The sequence below is a fragment of the Phialemonium atrogriseum genome (assembly GCF_030411735.1).
Source record: "Phialemonium atrogriseum strain 8032-3 unplaced genomic scaffold QBC33scaffold_11, whole genome shotgun sequence".
NCBI classification, from domain to species: Eukaryota; Fungi; Ascomycota; class Sordariomycetes; order Cephalothecales; family Cephalothecaceae; genus Phialemonium; species Phialemonium atrogriseum.
Genome location: NW_026848148.1, coordinates 829,751 through 846,867, shown reverse-complemented (window position 1 = coordinate 846,867; position 17,117 = coordinate 829,751). Strand labels below are relative to the sequence as shown.

At 57.5% G+C, this 17,117-nt stretch overlaps 8 protein-coding genes across 8 annotated transcripts; 5 read left to right on the top strand and 3 right to left on the bottom strand.

Moving 5' to 3' along the window:
* The first annotated feature begins 1,549 nt into the window (after window positions 1-1,549).
* QBC33DRAFT_537667 (uncharacterized protein) lies at window positions 1,550-2,493 on the top strand. The gene is made up of 2 exons (XM_060427812.1): window positions 1,550-1,601; window positions 1,658-2,493. The coding sequence occupies exon 2, from the start codon at window positions 1,670-1,672 to the stop codon at window positions 2,129-2,131; it is 462 nt and encodes a 153-aa protein (XP_060284103.1). The 5' UTR covers window positions 1,550-1,601; window positions 1,658-1,669; the 3' UTR covers window positions 2,132-2,493.
* A 1,182-nt stretch (window positions 2,494-3,675) lies between these two features.
* QBC33DRAFT_450490 (uncharacterized protein) lies at window positions 3,676-4,550 on the top strand (the record flags this gene model as incomplete). Its single annotated transcript, XM_060424563.1, has 4 exons — window positions 3,676-3,959; window positions 4,048-4,195; window positions 4,236-4,406; window positions 4,491-4,550. 4 exons carry the CDS (start codon window positions 3,676-3,678, stop codon window positions 4,548-4,550), a joined length of 663 nt encoding a protein of 220 aa, XP_060284102.1.
* A 1,692-nt stretch (window positions 4,551-6,242) lies between these two features.
* On the bottom strand, window positions 6,243-7,480 carry QBC33DRAFT_514794 (uncharacterized protein; the record flags this gene model as incomplete). The annotated part of the gene is made up of 2 exons (XM_060426059.1): window positions 6,243-6,305; window positions 6,473-7,480. 2 exons carry the CDS (start codon window positions 7,478-7,480, stop codon window positions 6,243-6,245), a joined length of 1,071 nt encoding a protein of 356 aa, XP_060284101.1.
* Window positions 7,481-8,063: 583 nt separating this feature from the next.
* QBC33DRAFT_586087 (Alpha/Beta hydrolase protein) lies at window positions 8,064-9,416 on the top strand (the record flags this gene model as incomplete). Its single annotated transcript, XM_060431463.1, has 2 exons — window positions 8,064-8,654; window positions 8,707-9,416. 2 exons carry the CDS (start codon window positions 8,064-8,066, stop codon window positions 8,989-8,991), a joined length of 876 nt encoding a protein of 291 aa, XP_060284100.1. The 3' UTR covers window positions 8,992-9,416.
* QBC33DRAFT_537659 (putative serine/threonine-protein kinase abkC) lies at window positions 9,241-11,685 on the bottom strand. Its single transcript, XM_060427811.1, has 3 exons — window positions 11,004-11,685; window positions 9,468-10,946; window positions 9,241-9,404 (listed from the first exon to the last, which is right to left on the bottom strand). The coding sequence occupies exons 1-3, from the start codon at window positions 11,565-11,567 to the stop codon at window positions 9,360-9,362; spliced, it is 2,088 nt and encodes a 695-aa protein (XP_060284099.1). The 5' UTR covers window positions 11,568-11,685; the 3' UTR covers window positions 9,241-9,359.
* A 183-nt stretch (window positions 11,686-11,868) lies between these two features.
* QBC33DRAFT_491379 (cytochrome c heme lyase) lies at window positions 11,869-13,468 on the top strand. Its single transcript, XM_060425469.1, has 3 exons — window positions 11,869-12,123; window positions 12,184-12,839; window positions 12,917-13,468. Exons 1-3 carry the CDS (start codon window positions 12,016-12,018, stop codon window positions 13,164-13,166), a joined length of 1,014 nt encoding a protein of 337 aa, XP_060284098.1. The 5' UTR covers window positions 11,869-12,015; the 3' UTR covers window positions 13,167-13,468.
* Window positions 13,379-15,378, top strand: QBC33DRAFT_578080 (uncharacterized protein; the record flags this gene model as incomplete). Its single annotated transcript, XM_060431032.1, has 2 exons — window positions 13,379-13,415; window positions 13,703-15,378. The coding sequence occupies 2 exons, from the start codon at window positions 13,379-13,381 to the stop codon at window positions 15,376-15,378; spliced, it is 1,713 nt and encodes a 570-aa protein (XP_060284097.1).
* Window positions 15,379-15,724: 346 nt separating this feature from the next.
* Window positions 15,725-16,795, bottom strand: QBC33DRAFT_558707 (uncharacterized protein; the record flags this gene model as incomplete). Its single annotated transcript, XM_060429906.1, has 1 exon — window positions 15,725-16,795. One exon carries the CDS (start codon window positions 16,793-16,795, stop codon window positions 15,725-15,727), a length of 1,071 nt encoding a protein of 356 aa, XP_060284096.1.
* Window positions 16,796-17,117: the final 322 nt, after the last annotated feature.

Sequence of the window (17,117 nt, the reverse complement as noted above, 5' to 3'; positions counted from 1 at the left end):
GCCCCCCCCGCCCCGCGGGCGCGCGGGGGGGGCGCGCCCGGGCCGCCCCCCCCCCCCCCCCCCCCCCCCCCCCCCCCCGCTTGACCATATAGGACACCTAGGAAAGTAGTCTGTAGGTCTAGTGTCCCAAGTTGACTGAAGCTGGCGGCTTATATTCTCCGCCGAACAGGACAAGGGGCCAACCATTGGGGAAGAACAAGGTTCTTCCCCAGGCGCGCTAGAAGGCGGAAATATTGAACGAGGGAATTACCATGTTCACATCCAACAGGGGTCCGTGAGATGTGATGGTGGCGGGACCAAAAAAAAGGCGGTAATGTCGGTAATGTCCTGTCCTGTCATGGGAACTGCAGGTCAGGTCATGCAGATCATTGATTGCCGTTCCATGGATCGTGTGGGGTTGACCGTGTGGGGGAAGCGAATGGGAGGCGTGCCCGTGGTGTATTCACGTAAGGTTAATAAAGCTCTGATATTCCCTCTGCCGTCTCTCACTCTAGACCCAATTTAGACCCCTGACTGGCAGCTGAAGATAAAGACAACCCCCATGACGAACCAGGGAGCCGGGTATGGCCTGCTATTTATCAAGAGACAACTGCCGAGACATGAGCGGTAGCGAGTTTTTATCTTCCCGCGCCACAAACTACCTACATGAACTTTGGTGGGGGGTAAGGAAAGGCAGAATGGGAAACGAGTTCATCCTCGTGCTCGCTCGTGCCATCCATCCCTGAGAAATCCTCGGGCGGCTGCTGCGGCTACCCGCACTCAGCCGTAGATACGGGTACGATCTAGACTTACATTGCGTGGTGATGAGTCCGCACCAGGAGAGCGAGGCCAAGCTTGTGAAAAAATATATATATATATATATATATATATACACCGCGTACAGGTCAGGGGCGATGAGAATACAATATTGGGTCGATGTTATGCTTGCAGTATCGAGCATTGAACTCTGCCGTGGATTGTATTCCCGATATTGCTCTAGCAACTCACAGGTTCAGAATGCAAAAGTATCCAGAACGCTTGATCTTGACAGCCGATGGAGCATTTGCGGGGAAGCAGCAAGGCCAATGCAAAACAACTAGACTCCCTTCCTCCTCAAGATATGAGCCAACCCTTCCCCATAGCAACGAAGGTTTACCTAGTCTACAAGTTTGCATTATTGCTCGCAATTGTATCCAAGGGAACGTAGGAATAAGCAGAGTTCCGAGAAAGAGAAATTGATATGGAATCCAAAGGACGGACCAAAACCCCAAGTTTGAGACATGTTAGTGATTAGGAGGGAATAGCATTGGTGTGACGTTTCTCAGGTATGTTGAACAGTATATATACCTTAATTACTATGATTTTGCCATAATTAAGTGGGTGTCCAAGAATTGATTGGCCTGCCTTTCGAGGTTTCAATGGGCAGGTCTGCTGTCCATGACGGACTAATTAGGTACAAAGCAAACTACCTAAGCATATGCACATCAACCCTGACGTCAGGGGCGTTGGCGAGAGCTACTACGAGATCGTTGTTATGTGCGGTAGGTAGTATGGAATATTTGGCATTTCCCATCGCCACAAATGTGAACCACTATCTCTACCAAAAGAAAGAAACTCTCACTGTGACAGGGCCACTACCCCTTGACTGCGCCGGATTTCAAGCTAACTCCATGGCTAGGGACCATCCAACATGTCTCAAGCAAAGGGAAACTTCTCCGTCGACAGCAGCGGGAGCGTAGGCATGACGGAGCCATCCGGGAGAAGCATCATGACCAACGTCGCCGTGTGGTGCCCGGCGGACCGAAGGGCGTTCACCAACGCCCGGGACGCCAACTTGTTCACCCGCATCGGGACGCGGCACTCGCCCGAGCAGGTCAAGGCGGCGCTGGACGCGACACCGCAGGTCGAGCAGACCTTCCACCTGACGGTCAACAACGCGATCCTCGTCTTCGACGCCGCAGGCCAGAAGGCTCGGCACGAGGGGCACGTCATTGCGGTGTTGGATATGCTGAGAGCCAACTCCATGTTGGCCGACGTCAACGACTGCGCCTTCGACGTGGACACGTGCGCCGCCGCGGGGATTCGGGTGCAGGAGGTTGGGGCGGGGAAGGCGTACATGGTCGTCAACCAGGGCGTCCAACAGAGGAAGTGATTTGTGGTGGATGCGTTTAAGCCGGTCTAATCAGCGGCACCACCATCTCTCACTCTTGCCATTGCACACGGGACTTGAATGAACCCTTGATTAATTGCAGCGTATGAATCTGTCGGAACAGGGAGAGTGATGTTATTAACCCCCCAGCGAGGGCGATTGCAAGCCGATATTGTCAGACCCCTGAGTCTAGACCACTGACGTTGTCGAGGCGGTGGTATGAAGTCACAAAAGCGTCGTCCCATGCAGTACAATATGGAGGACCCTGTGAGGCACTCTGCAGCCGTGGATAAAATTAGAAAGTGGTAGCGAACAAGCTGTGCCAAGCCTTTCTGTCTAATATATATATATGCACCGTTGCAAACCGCCACCCGGGCTCATTATAATTAATGACCTAGCAGCCCGAGGATGCATCGTCAGCTGACCGTTCGCCTGCTCGACCTTTGTGCCACCAGACTCGACTGGCCACTCAGATGGCTGCAGTGTAGAATTAGGAAGGTGAGATTCTAGGTCACGAAACTTTAGAGACATCTTAACTGACGCGCACAGGAGTTCGTGGAGTCGAGCTAAATTGAGACCTTCCCCATTGGAGCCATGAGCGCGAATGCTGGGCTGGTGAGGTTGCAGTGCACACATTGCAGAGTACTTATACAGTATTTACAAATGTAGCTTGGGGGATGGCTGCGACATACAGCTCGTAAATGCCGGTGAGTTGGCATTGTGTGAAAATAGATGTGGGTGAGAAGCCAAGAAAGCCCTCTCTCCTGTGGAAAACTTTAACCGTCCATTTTTTACCTTCCTCTTTATGCCTTCCCTGTTCGTGTCGGCCCGGTCTAGAATAGCTGTGCTACTATAACTACCTTGGCTGCGTACGAAGACACACCGCAGGGTCGTTGAACAGGGCGGCAACTTGGAGAAAAACTCACCCTCCCCCCTTTTTGTCATCCAGATTCGAGTTTATACAGAAGAGTTAGTGGCCACTAAGCGATAAACAGCACTCCAAGCACTATCAATGGCTGTCTCTACAAATTAAACAGATGCTCCCTCAATCTAACCACCAATGAGGCCCTGAGTTTGAGAGGGATCGAGATGATTCTTCTTCCACGCAACCCGTAACCTTCCACCCCTCCAATCTCAGATACGGATTTGAATGCACTCGCAACAGCCGACTGAATAAACTACTCTTAATTATCACTCCTATTCGACGAAGCCTGCAAGTAGGTAGTAGAAGGTAACCTTGCCACTACGACCTACGATCCGAGAAGGAGATCTTATATTGCCGCCAATCTAGCAAGCGATGTCTAGAAAAATACCCCCGAGCCCTCCATTTTCCCACCCCGGTGTTCATTGGGCTACTTTAGCTTGCATGAAGAAGAAATTGTGGCAAACTGACTGTGCGGGTGTAGCGTGATGGTCTTGCTGGTCCCTGGGTATATATATATAGAGCTTGATCGTCAGGGACAAACGACTTACAAGATCGGTTCAGCCTCAGCTGTCTAACTGCGTCTACCCTTGAGACCCCCCTTGACACTAAGTGATTCTTAACTATGCGCCTCCTTGCCACCCTCTTTGTCGGCCTCGCCACCGCCCTCCCTGCGGAGCACCTCGTGGCCCCGGCCCCGGCCCCCGGCGACGTCAAGATCATCGACATCACCGCCATCGGCTCGGGCTGCCCCGCCGGACACGCGTTTGTCAATCTCGATGCGACCGGGACCGTCTTCGACGTCGCCTTCGACCAGTACATCGTCAGCGTCGGCCCGGGCACCAGCCCCTCGGACAGCCGGAAGAACTGCCGGATCAGCATCAACCTCCAGTTCCCCTCGGGCTACCAGTAAGTTGCACAGGGCTGCAGCTCACCACCATGTCTAGAGGTTTGCCCCAGACAAAAGCTAACGGCGCTCTCCTTCCTCCCTCTCAAGGTTCTCGATCATCGAAACCCGCTTCCAAGGCTATGCCAGTCTAGCATCGGGCCAGACCGGCACCTGCAGAGCCAGTTACACCTTCTCGGGCGACAACAGCCAGGCAAGCCAATCCACCCCCCCCCCCCCCCAAAAAAAAAACCTCCCCGTAGCCAGGCCCCCCTCTTACAAGCAGCCAACGACAACAGGAGGTGATATTCGAGAAGAACGTCGTCAGCCCCTTCGACGACAACTACAACCTGCTCGCGGGCGTGGGCGTCGAGTCCTTCTCTCCCTGCGGCAAGTCCACCGCCATCCTCAACGTCAACTCCGAGGTCCGAATCACGCCCATCAGCAGCCCCCAGGGGGGTATCATGACGGTGGGTTCTTCCTCCTTGTTCTACTTGACTTTTACTCCCCACCCAACCTATATTGTATGTAGCCTTGCTGATGCTGGTAAATAGGTTGATTCATTTGATGGAAGCGTGCATATCGTTTTCAGCACCTCGTGGCGTAGGTGTTAGGGGAGGGATGTGGGTGTTGCTCTGTTGTGGTGATTGTCAGTGGGCAGCACATGTCATTAGGGGGTGAGGAGAGGGGATTCATTTGGTGGGCAGAAGGGGAGGTTGATATGCAGCGTGTAGTGAGACGACAGATTGATATTTCAAAGTCTAGTTACCTAGTTAAAGGAGACCACTTGCATCACTCAGACATGCACATTGTGGTTAATCTAGTTGCTATATCTAGGCTGAACTCCTTCGCGAGAGGGTTTTAAAGAGGCAGTCTCTGAGCCTTGACGCTGGAGGGGATCGAGTCCTGTTGGATTCTCTGAACATGGCCCGACCAGTGGTTAATGTAGCAGGCAACACGGGGAAATCTGGGATAATTAACTACATGTGCATGTAGGCATTCATTGGTGGTCCTGTGGCTGTTGGGATTTCCAAGGACCATCGCTGCAGAAGTGAGGAGTGACGATGCTTATGGCACCAACCAACCTGCAATCAGACGAAAGCATGTCTGCCTGAAAGCCGCGTGCTAGCGCCTCTGCACACCACGTATTGAATGGACGTTGGGCTCGAACCGGATAGTAACAGGTCATTGACCCCCTTGAACAGCTCCATGGGGAAGAGCCCCCCCCCCAACAGATCCGTCAACAGCGTACGTCGTCGGCGTCCAGGCATCCATGCGGCTATCAGACGGGTACATGCGCCAGAACCTATCCGACTGCTGCAGTTGTGCAGGCCTGACTTCGGCCGACGGAAGAGACCGAAGGAGAACAAAGTAGGAGATGAACACCAGCCATACAATGGACCTACAATGACCAATAATTATATGAAGTTTATGGAGATGAATAGATGTCAGTCGACCACCGGAATTCGAACCGGGGCAGTAGTGGGACCAAGCTGGGCTACCTGGACATGAAATGCGAAATACGGCAAAATATACGTAGTTTATATTGCGCAACAGCTATGATTGGTGAAGACTGTGCCAGCCAGCAGAAACGCGACCCGGTTTGTAATGGGACATGATTGATGGACTCGAGTGAACAGAGGGAGGAGGAATCAAGCTCCGAATATGAAACCCCAGGGGCTCCCATGGTTCTGTGTTCCCTCTTAATCGGCACGACTTATGCGATTCTAGATCAGGACGACAAACATCGCAGTTCTGAGCCGCACCGTGGTTCAGGTCGTCACTGCTTACGCCCCTGGACGGTTGTCCATTCATGCTTTCCTGCAAACAAAACATCATCAGGAAACAGCGTGGTCCAGTTGCTTTACAATTGCACCAATCTGCCCAATGTTTGGTCATGCTTAATTCTTGTGTCGAAGCGGCACGTTCTAGATGATTTGCATCGAGCCTGATCATGAATTCATCTGGAAGGCCAAACGTAGCGGTCTCTCGGGTTACCAGCTAATACGCAACAACATCTGAGCTCATTACATCGTCAAGAGCTTGGATTGTGTACTTAACAATTCTGATTGCACCATAACCGAGCCCTGGATAGAAGGAGGCAATAGGTCAATGGCTGAGAAGGCCTCTCTGAACAGCTCGTTGAGTGCCTATAAATAGTAGGCAGGTAGGTAAAGGTAGGTGAAGTTGGTAGAAAGTGGGTGAGTGGGCTAAAGAATGAAATGACTTTCAACAATCAAATTATAAGGCCTGGCGTATGGGGTAACCATATCAAACTAAGGTCGACACATTCCGTGTGAACCTCATTACGGGAAGCCAGAGTCGGCGACAGGGAGGTTGTCCTCGTTCAGCGAATCCACCTCAACATCCTAGCGGGCCACGAGTTAGCAATGCCCGCCGCCAAACGGACACCGGGACTACCCACCCGCCCACCCAACCCAAACGAACACCTCAGCCCAGAGTGGTCACTCCACGGCAACCCCTCCCCGGCCCCATGCGGCAGCCACACAAACGAACCCCCGGCCACCCCCCGCACCGAGCCGGGATGCATGACGCGCACCTCGCGCGCCCGCAACCCGCCCAGTGTGGCGATCTTGTCCATCCGGCACGGCGGGAACGCCGCCTTCCCGTCGACGCCCCAGGTGAAGCCCGGGTCTTCTTCTTCTTTCCCAGCCGCCGCCGCCGCCACCAGCCACGCGTCCTCGAGCCCGACGTCCGCCACCAGGGTCTCGTCCTCCGGCAGCACGGGGTTGAAGTCTCCCGCGACGATGCCGCGGCCGGCCGAACGCAGGAACGCCGCCGCCGCGGAGAGCTGGCCCGGTCGCAGAGAGGGCTGGTAGGCAAGGGAGTCGAGGTGGACGTTGATGAGGCGGACGCGGGACGGCTCCGGGACGGCGGTGGTGGTGGATGACGCAGTATCAGAAGGTGGAGGTGGAGTTGCCGCCGAGGCGGAAGCCGCCGACGCGGGCACGAAGACGTCGCAGCACAGCGCGTCCCGGCGGAACCGGCTGGGGTACTTGACGCGCCAGACCGCGCCCAGCGTGGCCCTCCTGCTCCGCGACCGGTCGTCCCCGCCGTAGCCGAACCGCGACCGCGACAGCAGGGTCGTCGTCGCAAAGGGCAGGCCGCCCCGCCAGTTGGTCAGGTCGGCCTCGCTCGAGAACCAGGACTCGCGGATGCGGGGCTCGTTCAGGAGGAAGGAGAGTCCCGCGGCCGGGACTTCCTGCAGGAAGATGATGTCTGGAGTCGGGGTGAGCGATAGCACGTGCGAGATGATGCCTGAGAGGCGTTGTGCTGGTATGGCTGAGAAGGCGTCGACGTTCCACGTCACGAGGTTGAAGTCATCCGAGTCGCTCTGATGCGTGGCTTCGGGGGTGTGGCTTGCAGATGGGGAGTCCAGGTCTACGCGAGACCATTGTTGGGTTGATGAGTCGAACTCATGCCACGACTGAAAGGTCACTTCAGTATCGGGCATGACATCTGGAAGCGGGGTGCTTTGCGACTGTGAGAACAACTGATTATGAGTGGACGAAGGAGGAGCCATGGCTACCGGCTATGCACTGTTGTTGTGTTGTTATCCCTTCTCGTAATTCTCTCAGCAGTTATCGTTCTGTTGTGAGATGAAGAATGAAATGTGGAAGCCTAGAACGGGAGGCAACTGCCTAAGGTAGGTACTTTGCGATTCAATATCACGTGTGAGGCACAGCAGTCAAGTCCTTGTGTCACTAACTCCGGGCATGGAAACTCTCTCTTTAAAGGGAATTACTTGGAAACTCAAAATACCTACTTTTAGGAGAGTAGAGATCGCTCGGTGCTGTCTGGGCCCCTACCCAACCACTTTACTCGCCGGAATTATTTCCCCTTGCAACTCGTCAAACAATCAAGAAACGCTGCCGGACACTATTGCAAATAACTTTGCAGGTGTACATGACAATGTTTCCGGAGACTGGGAAGTCTTGTTAACTCATCGCTCATTCCGGCGCCGAGCTTCCACGGAGCCACCGAGAGCAGTCTCCAGAGAGTGGAGATCTAGCCGGAGACCAGAGGCAGCGCTTGTGCAGGCTCGGAAGAGTCTTCGATCTGTGGTCTGAATCGCTTCACTCTTTCTCCCCCGTCTTGATGCTGAAATGGCTCGACCCGAGCTAGACCCGACCTCGGTGCCGCCGCCATTCGTCGTGGATCCAACCTCAGCACACACGCACAGCCTTATCCTCCTCCACGGCGTCGGATCCAACGGGGAGAAGTTCGGCAGGGAACTCCTCGACACCGGCGCAACCTCGGACGGCTTGACGCTCACGCAGTTCCTACCAAACGCGAGATTTATCTTCCCCACCTCTCGCCGCCACCGCTCGACCGCCTTCGGCCGGTCGGTGCTGACGCAATGGTTTGACATCGCACGCCTGTCGGACTCTTCCCACCGCAAGGAGCTGCAGTTACAGGGCCTTGCCGAGTCCGCTCGGGATATTCTGGAGCTCCTTCGGCCGGAGCAGGAGATGAGCAAGATCCCCCGAGCAAACATTGTTCTCGGCGGGCTGAGCCAAGGGTGCGCCACGTCTCTGTCGGTCCTGCTATGTTTGGATTACTGCATTGGCGGCTTCGTCGGCATCAGCGGCTTCCTTCCTTTCCGCGACGATATCGACGAGGCGGTCGAGGAGGCTGTCGTCGACGAGGATGATCCTTTCTCAGGGGGCGACGACGGGGAGCACCAGGATCCGGCTGTCAACGCCGCCGCTTTTTGAGAGGGACCTTCTGTGCCTCCCGCCAATGGAGAAACCCGACCGCGAGAGCACAGCTCAGTCGACGCCAATCTTCCTCGGCCACGGCAGTGCCGACGAAAAGGTGCCGTGCTCGCTGGGCGAGGCCATGGCTGCGACTCTGGAGAAAGCGGACTACAAAGTCGAGTTGAAGGTGTGTCATGGCCTGGGGCATTGGTACAAAATGCCGGACGAAATTGATGACATTGTGGAATTCCTCCGCTCCGTGGTTGGTTGGAAAGTATTATCTGGGGACCGCGAAATCGACAGCGATTACAAGGGTCCGTCATCTACCATTTGACAAGGGGTTTTCGGCACTTGGTCGATTTGCAAGACAGTCCCCCTCTACCATATAATCTCGTGGCGTCCCAGATAACCGCCATCTCCTTTCTGTAAGGCTTGATGATTTTCTCCAGAGCCCTGTCCTTTATCCATCCGCTCTCCCAGTTGGGTCGCCTCATGGTCTGCTGTTTGGAAGTGTCATAGTCGAGGTTAGTAGTCTACCCCGCCGGATGATGCTCTCTCTGTTCATTCAAAGGCGAGGAGGGTTCCAAGGTTGGTCTATGCTGAGTCGTGTTTATATGTAATCTGTTATGTCTAGGTATGCACCTCCATCAAAAATGCCCTCGTCCCAAAACGCCGGTCAACTACCTACCCTACTATCTTAGCTTACACATTCGGTGACAGGAGATCGTATTTCACACAACGCTCAACCTGTAATTAGATGGCGTTAGTAACACAGCCAAGAGATGAAAGGTTGTTCCGGGGGTTACTCACATCCTCAATGCTCGCCTGCATGAACCTCCTCGTCTCCAGGCCAACCCAAAGCTTCAACATGGAGAAGTCGCCCATCCTGACCATATCCTTCCCGCTCTGGGCACCCAGCTGTCTGAGGATGGGCAGGGAGCTGCTCAGCAGGTCGAGGTTCGGGTCCAGGCTCCGGCCGATGCCCTCCAGCAGCAGGATGCTGATGACGACGTTGACGAAGTCGCCCTCGAGCCGCACGTGGTGCTGCCTCACCATGCCCAGTACCTCCTTGAGCACGTCGCCGATCTTGACGTTCCCGAGCGCCAGCGTCCGGCTCTTGACCCCGAGCACGAGGTGCTGCATCTTGAGCGCGAACACCTCCTTGTCCAGCACCGCGTCCGGCTGCCTGCACCGCTCGCACATCAGGTGGCCTGCCTTGTGCCCGTCGAACTCGGCCACCGCCCGGAACAGGTCGAGGAAGTTGCGCCGGTTCGTCGCGTTCAGCTCCGTCACGAGCCCCGTGTCGATGAAGATCAGCTGCGGCCGGAAGCCCTCGGCGTCGATCTTGGCGAGCTCTGCCTCCCAGGCCGCCATATTGGCCTTGTGCCGGAACGGTCGCAGCCGGGAAAGGACCTCCTCGGTCACGTCGGGCGGCCGATGGTCGCCGCCCCCGTGCTGCCAAGTGGAGCTCCCAGAAAGGGGTAGTGCGGGCTGGTCGGACTCGTAGAACCGGACCATGATGTTGCCGGGGTGGAGGTCGGCGTGGATGAAGTTGTCCAGGAGCAGCATGCGCAGGAAGGCGTCGAGCCCCTCCGAGGCAATCGCCTGCCGGAACACGCCGGCTCCGTTCTCCATGAAGTCAGCGAGCGGGATGCCCTGCGCAAACTCCTCGACGAGCACATTGCGCGTGGTGAACTCGGTGTACGGGAAGGGGAACCAGGCCGTGGTGCGCTCCTTGAAGTTGTTGCGGAAGATAACTAGGTTGGCGGCCTCGATGCGGAGGTCCAGCTGCAGCTTCATCATCTCGCCAAACTGATGCACCTCGTCCGGCAGTGACAACCACTCTATGGTCGGTATCGCGTTGAGGATCGACGCAAAGAAGCCCATGATCCAGAGGTCTCGGCGGACTGTCCGCTCGACGCCTGGATGGAGGACCTTGACTGCGACGTACGAGGAGGGCACCCGCTTTGGCGTGCTTTTCAGGACCGTCTGCACATTCCTTCGCACATTGCGCCGGAAGTCCCGGGGCGTCTGGACGTCGACATCTCCCGGCGCCGCGAGGTCAGGCTTCAACTTGGCTTTGTATACCTGAGCGATGGCACCCACACCCAGTGGTGTCTCGTCGAACTCGTCAAAGATCTCGTCGAAGTCGCGGCCGTCGAAGGCGGCTCGGACGATCCGCTTCGTCGCGTGGAGAGAGTGGGCCGGCGCATTCGAATGCAGCTTGGACATTATCTCGCACAACTCGTTGGGGAAGATGTCGGTCCGGGATGCAGCCCATTGTCCCAGCTGTTTGCCAATCCGTCAGTTTTACCTCCAACTTCCCGGGCCACGAATTCAGCGTACCTTGATGAACGCCGGACCGGCCCGTTCCATGGCCTTGACGAGGAACGCATACCACCAGATGGTCCCTGTCCGCTCATTGTTGCGATTGGGCCGACGGCCACCCACCCAAATCGCTGGGACCGTCAGGATCACCGGCACGAAGATGGCGACCAGCTGCAGAAATCGGAAGCCAGTGCAGATTGGCTCCCAGATATACAGGTCCAGATAGAGGGCAACCTGGTGTCGCAGGCGTCGGAAGCCAGTATCGTCGTCGTCAACCTTCTTCTTAATCTCGTCCCTCGACACCTGGAGCATGCGCTTCTCGGCGGTATCTTTGCTGTCGCCGTTTTCATCTCCCGAGAGCTCAACAAAGGCGGCGGCACCGAGGGCCATATTTCCCGCCGCCATCAGCACCCTGGACGTGGATCGCACTTTGTGCCATGATCGGCCCCTCGAATTGGACCAGAAGATGCGCAGGGAAAGTCGAGAGCGACAACCACTGAACGACGGGGGCGCGGTTACGATGCGGGCAGTAGACTGCTGCGCACGAAAGGAGAGCCGGCCCAAGCCCAAGACCAGCCTCATCGCGTCGCAAACGGGTGACTGTGTAGCGGGATTAAGCGAGTGGGCATCGTCGAAGCATCGTACCGTCGAGGTTCTGTAACTCTGGGCGGGCTCAACCGACGAGGTGGAAAGGTGTGACGTCGATGATGACCCACAACTAAGTCTGCGGGATTGGCGGATACAAGGATGTGCGGATCATGGTCTGAGCTTTTGCAGGTGACAAAAAACGCGCCATTGCCGTTGACGTCTCGCAGGCCATTGACTTTGGGTTGAGAAATAAGATGGGTCTGGAAACAAGCTTCTGATTGGAGGAGACGGCGGATCACGTGGGGGCAACTAGAGGAAGCAGAAAATGGGATCTTCGACTCTGACATGCAGAATTTAGGAAAACTTTAAGGACTTGCTCTCTACCTTGACCTGCCTTGGGCAATTTCTCTGAACGTCGCATCCAAAGTGCAAGAGATTCACAATGGGCTGGTTCTGGGCAGATACGCCATCACCGGCTCCGGCCTCACAGGGTCCTTCTCAGGCACAATTGCCCGCCTCACATCCTCCATTTGGAGATGCATCACCACCCGTAAGCCCAAGCACATCATCCTCGCCGATTCCCGTTTCCAACTAACCCTGACACTCGCAGCCCGCCTGCCCGATGCACAAGCGCACCGTTGAGGCGCTGAGTCCCTCGGCGTTTCAACAACCCTCCTCCCCACCTTCCTATGACGCCGCGGCAGCTTCTACGGGAGGCTGCCCCGTCAACCACGGCAACCAACCCGAGTCCCAGCCGGCGCTGAAACAGCAATCGACTCTCTCAAAGCTCAACCCGCTCAACTACATGTTCCCCGACCTCTCGCAGGCACGCGCCCCTCACCAGACCGTGGCCCTCCCGACGTCGCGTGACGAGTCGTCGATTCCCAAGGGCTCGGGCGACGGCAACTGGGAGTACCCGTCGCCGCAGCAGATGTACAACGCGCTGCTGCGCAAGGGCTACACCGACACGGACGCGACGGCCGTCGAGAGCATGGTGGCAGTACACAACTTCCTCAACGAAGGCGCGTGGGCCGAGATCGTCGAGTGGGAGCGCCGCTTCGGTGGCGGCCTGGCCCGCGGCTGGGAGGTCAGCCGCCGCGGCGAGGCCAACGCCCCCGTCCAGCTGCGCCGCCTCGAGGCCCGCGAGGCCGCTGAGGCGGAGCAGGCCGCCCCCACGCTCGTCCGCTTCCAGGGCCGGCCCAAGGATATGACCCCCAGGGCCGCCATGTTGCAGGTCCTGGGTTGGATGTATCCGTCGAGGTTTGCGTGAGTGCTCCCGTTGCTCTTGAAGCAAAAAGAAATACAAAAGCGATTGAAACGCCGCAGCTAACATGGATGACTAGCACCGATCCGCCCTTCGACCGTCACGACTGGTACGTCTCGCGGAACGCCAACGGCCAGGAGAAGCAGGTACGCTACGTGATCGACTACTATGCCGGCCCTCCCGAACCCACGGGCGAGCCCGTCTTCTACCTCGACGTCCGGCCGGCCGTGACGCCCACCGGCGCTGCCGAGCGGCTAATGCGATGGGGCGGCGATGTGTGGTGGAGAGCGTCGGGCGGCGAGGTCCGCGAGGCGAACAAGAGTAATTGATGGTATTTTTAATAACGGGGCGCACACATGCATTGGGAAAGCTAAAAGCTACTCGTCGGATCTTGGGCGGCGCACTCCGGGATAGATATATGGGTGGGACTGGTGCGTGGCTTGGGCTTATATCGTCGCCCTCTTGCTTTTTTTGTACTCCCCTCTGGCGCGTGGAATATGCCATCATCATTGTAGTAGTATGTAATAGGTCTGTCTGTAATATGTACGAGCTTCTCAGACATTTTCCCGTCATAGCCAGTGAGGAAGCCTTCCATTCCATCCCTGACTCTGGGAATCAGCTTTTAATTGGCAGCTGGCAAGACATTCCACCAGGTGATTTACCTTTCCGTCGCTCCCAAAGGGGTACGTACCCGAAAAAGGCGCGAACAAGAGTGGAGCTCCTATTTTTCACCCAGCAAGCGGGTAAAAGTTCAATCACCACCACCTTTGCTCCGTTCTGGCAGCAGACGGATTGCCTGCTCGCAATTCCCCCACTGAAAGGAGAGGGACGAACATGACAGCAGAAGCAAATCAGGAGGCGGCAGATCCCAATCCCGATCCCTACACACGGCTTCATATCACGCCCCTAGACGCCGATCTGCTCGGCGTCGTGCTCTCCTCCTCGATCCGCCCCCGGGCGCGCAACGTGTCCTACCACACCCTCGAGGCCTTCCCGGAGCGGCGGTACGGCTTCGTCGAGCTGCCGGCCTCGGACGCCGACAAGATCAAGCAGAAACTCAACGGCGCCGTGCTGAAGGGCGTCAAGATCCGCATCGAGCAGGCCCGGCCCGAGATCAGACCGGTCCCGCTCGGAGACGCCGCCATGGCCGGGGAGAAGGCCCCGAAGAGGGAGAGGAAGCCCAGGGACAGCGACAAGTTGCGGAAGCGGAAGCGCGAGGGCGAGGAGATCCCCGGCGTCGAGCTGGAGCCCGGCCGCAAGGTCAAGCGCGGGTGGACCGTGCCGGCCGATGAGTCCCGGACCCGGAAGGTCAAGGAGAAGCGGGAGAAGCGGGACAAGTCGGATAAGTCGGGAAAGGACAAGGACAAGGCCAGGAAGGAGAGGCGGGAGGTCAAGTCCAAGTACACTGAGCACGCCGAGTGCTTGGTCAAGTCAAGCGTGCCAAACACCACCGCCGCCCCCGCCGCCAACGACGGTGACGACGGCGAGGCCGAGGGCAAGAAGAAGCGGAAGAAGTCCAAGACCAAGGAGGTAGTGATCCACGAGTTCGAGAAGACGACCAAGTTCCCCACCTTCCTTAAGACCGCGGGTTCGTCTTCCTCGGCGCGGAAGCCCAACCTAGAATTCGTCGACGGCAAGGGATGGGTTGACGAGGAGGGCACCGTCGTGGAGGCCGTCAAGACGAGGTCTACCATCACCATTGCGAGCGGGACCCCTGCGGCAATCAGCAGCGATAGCAAACCGTCGTCGGACGAGTCCGAAGACGAGGCCCCCAAGGAGAAAGACACCGCCGAGAATAGCGTCCAGCCAACGGAAACCTCCACGCCCTCGGTCCGGGAAAAGAGCAAGCCCACCGAGCCCATCCCCGCCCCGCCGTCTTTCCCGACCCCGGACCACCCACGCCCCGAGTCATCCAGCTCCGCCAAAAGCCTAACCATCAAGATCCCCCCCACAACACCCACGGTGCACCCCCTCGAGGCCCTCTACAAGCGACCCAAGCAGCAGCAGCAGCAGCAGGACGCGAACGGGTCACCGGCACCAGCACAACAGGCCGAGGCCGAGCCGTTCAGCTTCTTCGGGCACGCCGATGGTTCCGACGAGGAGATGGGGGAGAGGGAGGAGGAGGACGGGGAGGGCGCCACGCTGCAGATGCCGATGACGCCCTTCACGCGCCAGGACTTCGAGTCCCGCGGCGTCAGGAGCGCCGCGCCCACCCCCGACACGGCGCACATGAACCGCAGGTTTAGGCTGTGGCCGCGCGGGGAGGCGGGGGAGGGGATTGAGGAGGGAGACGAGGACGAAAAAGAGGAAGACGATGATGAGGCCGATGAGGACGACGACAGTCGTAGCGTGGATGGTCCATCTGGCGCCACCGCCGCAGCCGGGTCGAAGGGCCAGGAGGCAACGGCGACCGGCGACTTCCAGGAGTGGTTCTGGAACAACCGGGGCGATTTGAACCGGTCGTGGAAGAGGCGGAGGAAGCTGGTGGGCAAGGATAAGAGGTATCAGGAGAACAGGGCCAGGGCAGAGCGGGCGATCTGAGTCGTTTCATGAAGGCTCTCCTGATGAATCGGTCATTTGCTAAACTTGCCATTGTTGGGGTGGGAAGCGCGTTAGGTTCAATGCCATGCAGCGGCCGTAGGTATTATTCCGTTTTATACCTGAAATCCATCCATACGATACAAATTCCATTCCATCCTGTTCATCTCATCGTTTCCATTCATTGCTGTGGGACATATCCCAAAAGCAACACAGCCCTTTGCATTCCTCAAAGCAAGAGCAGGCCCAATGCATTCCAAAAGCAACCAATCTATCCATCCACACCCCACCCTCTCCTTGCATGCATTTTCCGTGAATTCTTTCCCCCCTGGGAGCCTTCAGGGGCCATTCACAGCCTGTCAACCTCGCCGCGGATGATTTCCAGCGAGGGCACGTTCCGCAGCGTGACCACGACACTACCAGCCCGGGCCTGGTACACCCTCTGATCAGCATCAGCAGCATCAGGGTCGACGGTATCCCAAGTCGTGACCAGCGGCGAGGACAGCGTCGACGTCGATATCGACGTCGTCATCGATGGGCCAGCCGCCGCAGTGCTAGCAGAGTCAGCACGAATCCCCTCGCTCCTGCTGCTGCTGCTGCTGCTGCTACTGCTATTGCCGGGCCGCACAGTCCCCCCAACGGTGCTACGGCTACTAGCAGCAATGGTCCGGCTCCCACGCACCACACTCGACTCCACCCGCGGCCCTCGGCTCCCCATCTCAACCCACTCCCCCTCCTCCCCCTCCCCGTCCTCCTCCTCGTCCAGGCGTCTCCCACTCCTCCTCCTGCCACCCCGCACAAACAAGAAAAGCAAGATCCCCTGCGCCACAGCGACGCCAGTCACCCCAACAGCGCTGACAACCACCCACACGAAGACGGCGACGCTGCTGCCGCCGTCCCCGCTGCTACGATGATGCCCCTCCTCCAGGCTCCGGAGCACCGCGATCCCGGCGACGAGCGAGCATACGCCCACGCCGCAGGCGACGGCCAGGGCCGTGAGGGCCTTGCGCTGGGCGTGTCTGGTGGCGGAGACGCGGCTGGGGTTGAGCTGGCGGAATCGGGGGTGGGGACCGGCGGGGGTGAGCGGGGATGGGAAGGGGTTGGTGTCGTTGTTGTTGCTGGTGGTGGTGGTGCGGGGTGAGATGGGGGGTGTTTCTGGCTCTGTTGTTGTTGCGGGGAGGGTCCGAGTCGCTGGTTGGAGGAGTATCCTTTGCGGGGATCGTAGCCTCGGGATTACCTCGTGGCCTGAGAAGACTCGACGTGTCTCGAGGATGTCGGGGTGGTTTCTTCGGTCGTCGTCGTCGTTGGTGGTGTTGTTGTTGTGAGAGCTGCGAGGCCCGAGGATGGGCCATCGGTGCCAGGGAGTATCTTTCCGGCTGGGGGTTTTTGTGTGGCCAGCCATGCCAGCCATGGCTGCCATGGTGCTGGCAAGAGTGCTCGATGGATGCGGTCAGGTTGGAGTAAAGAAGGTCTTGCTACGAGAGCAGTAGCAGATGCGAGAGAAAGAAAGGAAGGAGAAGAGTAGCTAGGGGCATGTCAACACTGGTTTGTGATGTGAGAGAATTATGATGGGACGGTGAGAAAATCCACTCAGTGGTCTTGGTGAATGGGATGCCATGGCAAGCGAGAAGAGTATAGGGGCAAACTATATTGAAGTTAACATTAGGGCTAGCACCGAAAACCCGATATTAAGGTGAGGAAGGAAGTGTAACGAAACGAATAAGCCCGCGTTTATTGCTAGG

Bases quoted from the DNA above. Each gene is read 5' to 3' on its own strand.
- QBC33DRAFT_537667 (XM_060427812.1), top strand. From the start codon at position 1,670: ATGTCTCAAGCAAAGGGAAACTTCTCCGTCGACAGCAGCGGGAGCGTA.
- QBC33DRAFT_537659 (XM_060427811.1), bottom strand. From the start codon at position 11,567: ATGAGGCTGGTCTTGGGCTTGGGCCGGCTCTCCTTTCGTGCGCAGCAG. The intron at 10,947-11,003 runs GTACGCTGAATT...ATTGGCAAACAG, and splicing joins CCGGTCCGGCGTTCATCAAG to CTGGGACAATGGGCTGCATC. The intron at 9,405-9,467 runs GTGAGTAACCCC...ATCTAATTACAG, and splicing joins TGCAGGCGAGCATTGAGGAT to GTTGAGCGTTGTGTGAAATA.
- QBC33DRAFT_491379 (XM_060425469.1), top strand. From the start codon at position 12,016: ATGGGCTGGTTCTGGGCAGATACGCCATCACCGGCTCCGGCCTCACAG. The intron at 12,124-12,183 runs GTAAGCCCAAGC...TGACACTCGCAG, and splicing joins TTGGAGATGCATCACCACCC to CCCGCCTGCCCGATGCACAA. The intron at 12,840-12,916 runs GTGAGTGCTCCC...ATGGATGACTAG, and splicing joins ATGTATCCGTCGAGGTTTGC to CACCGATCCGCCCTTCGACC.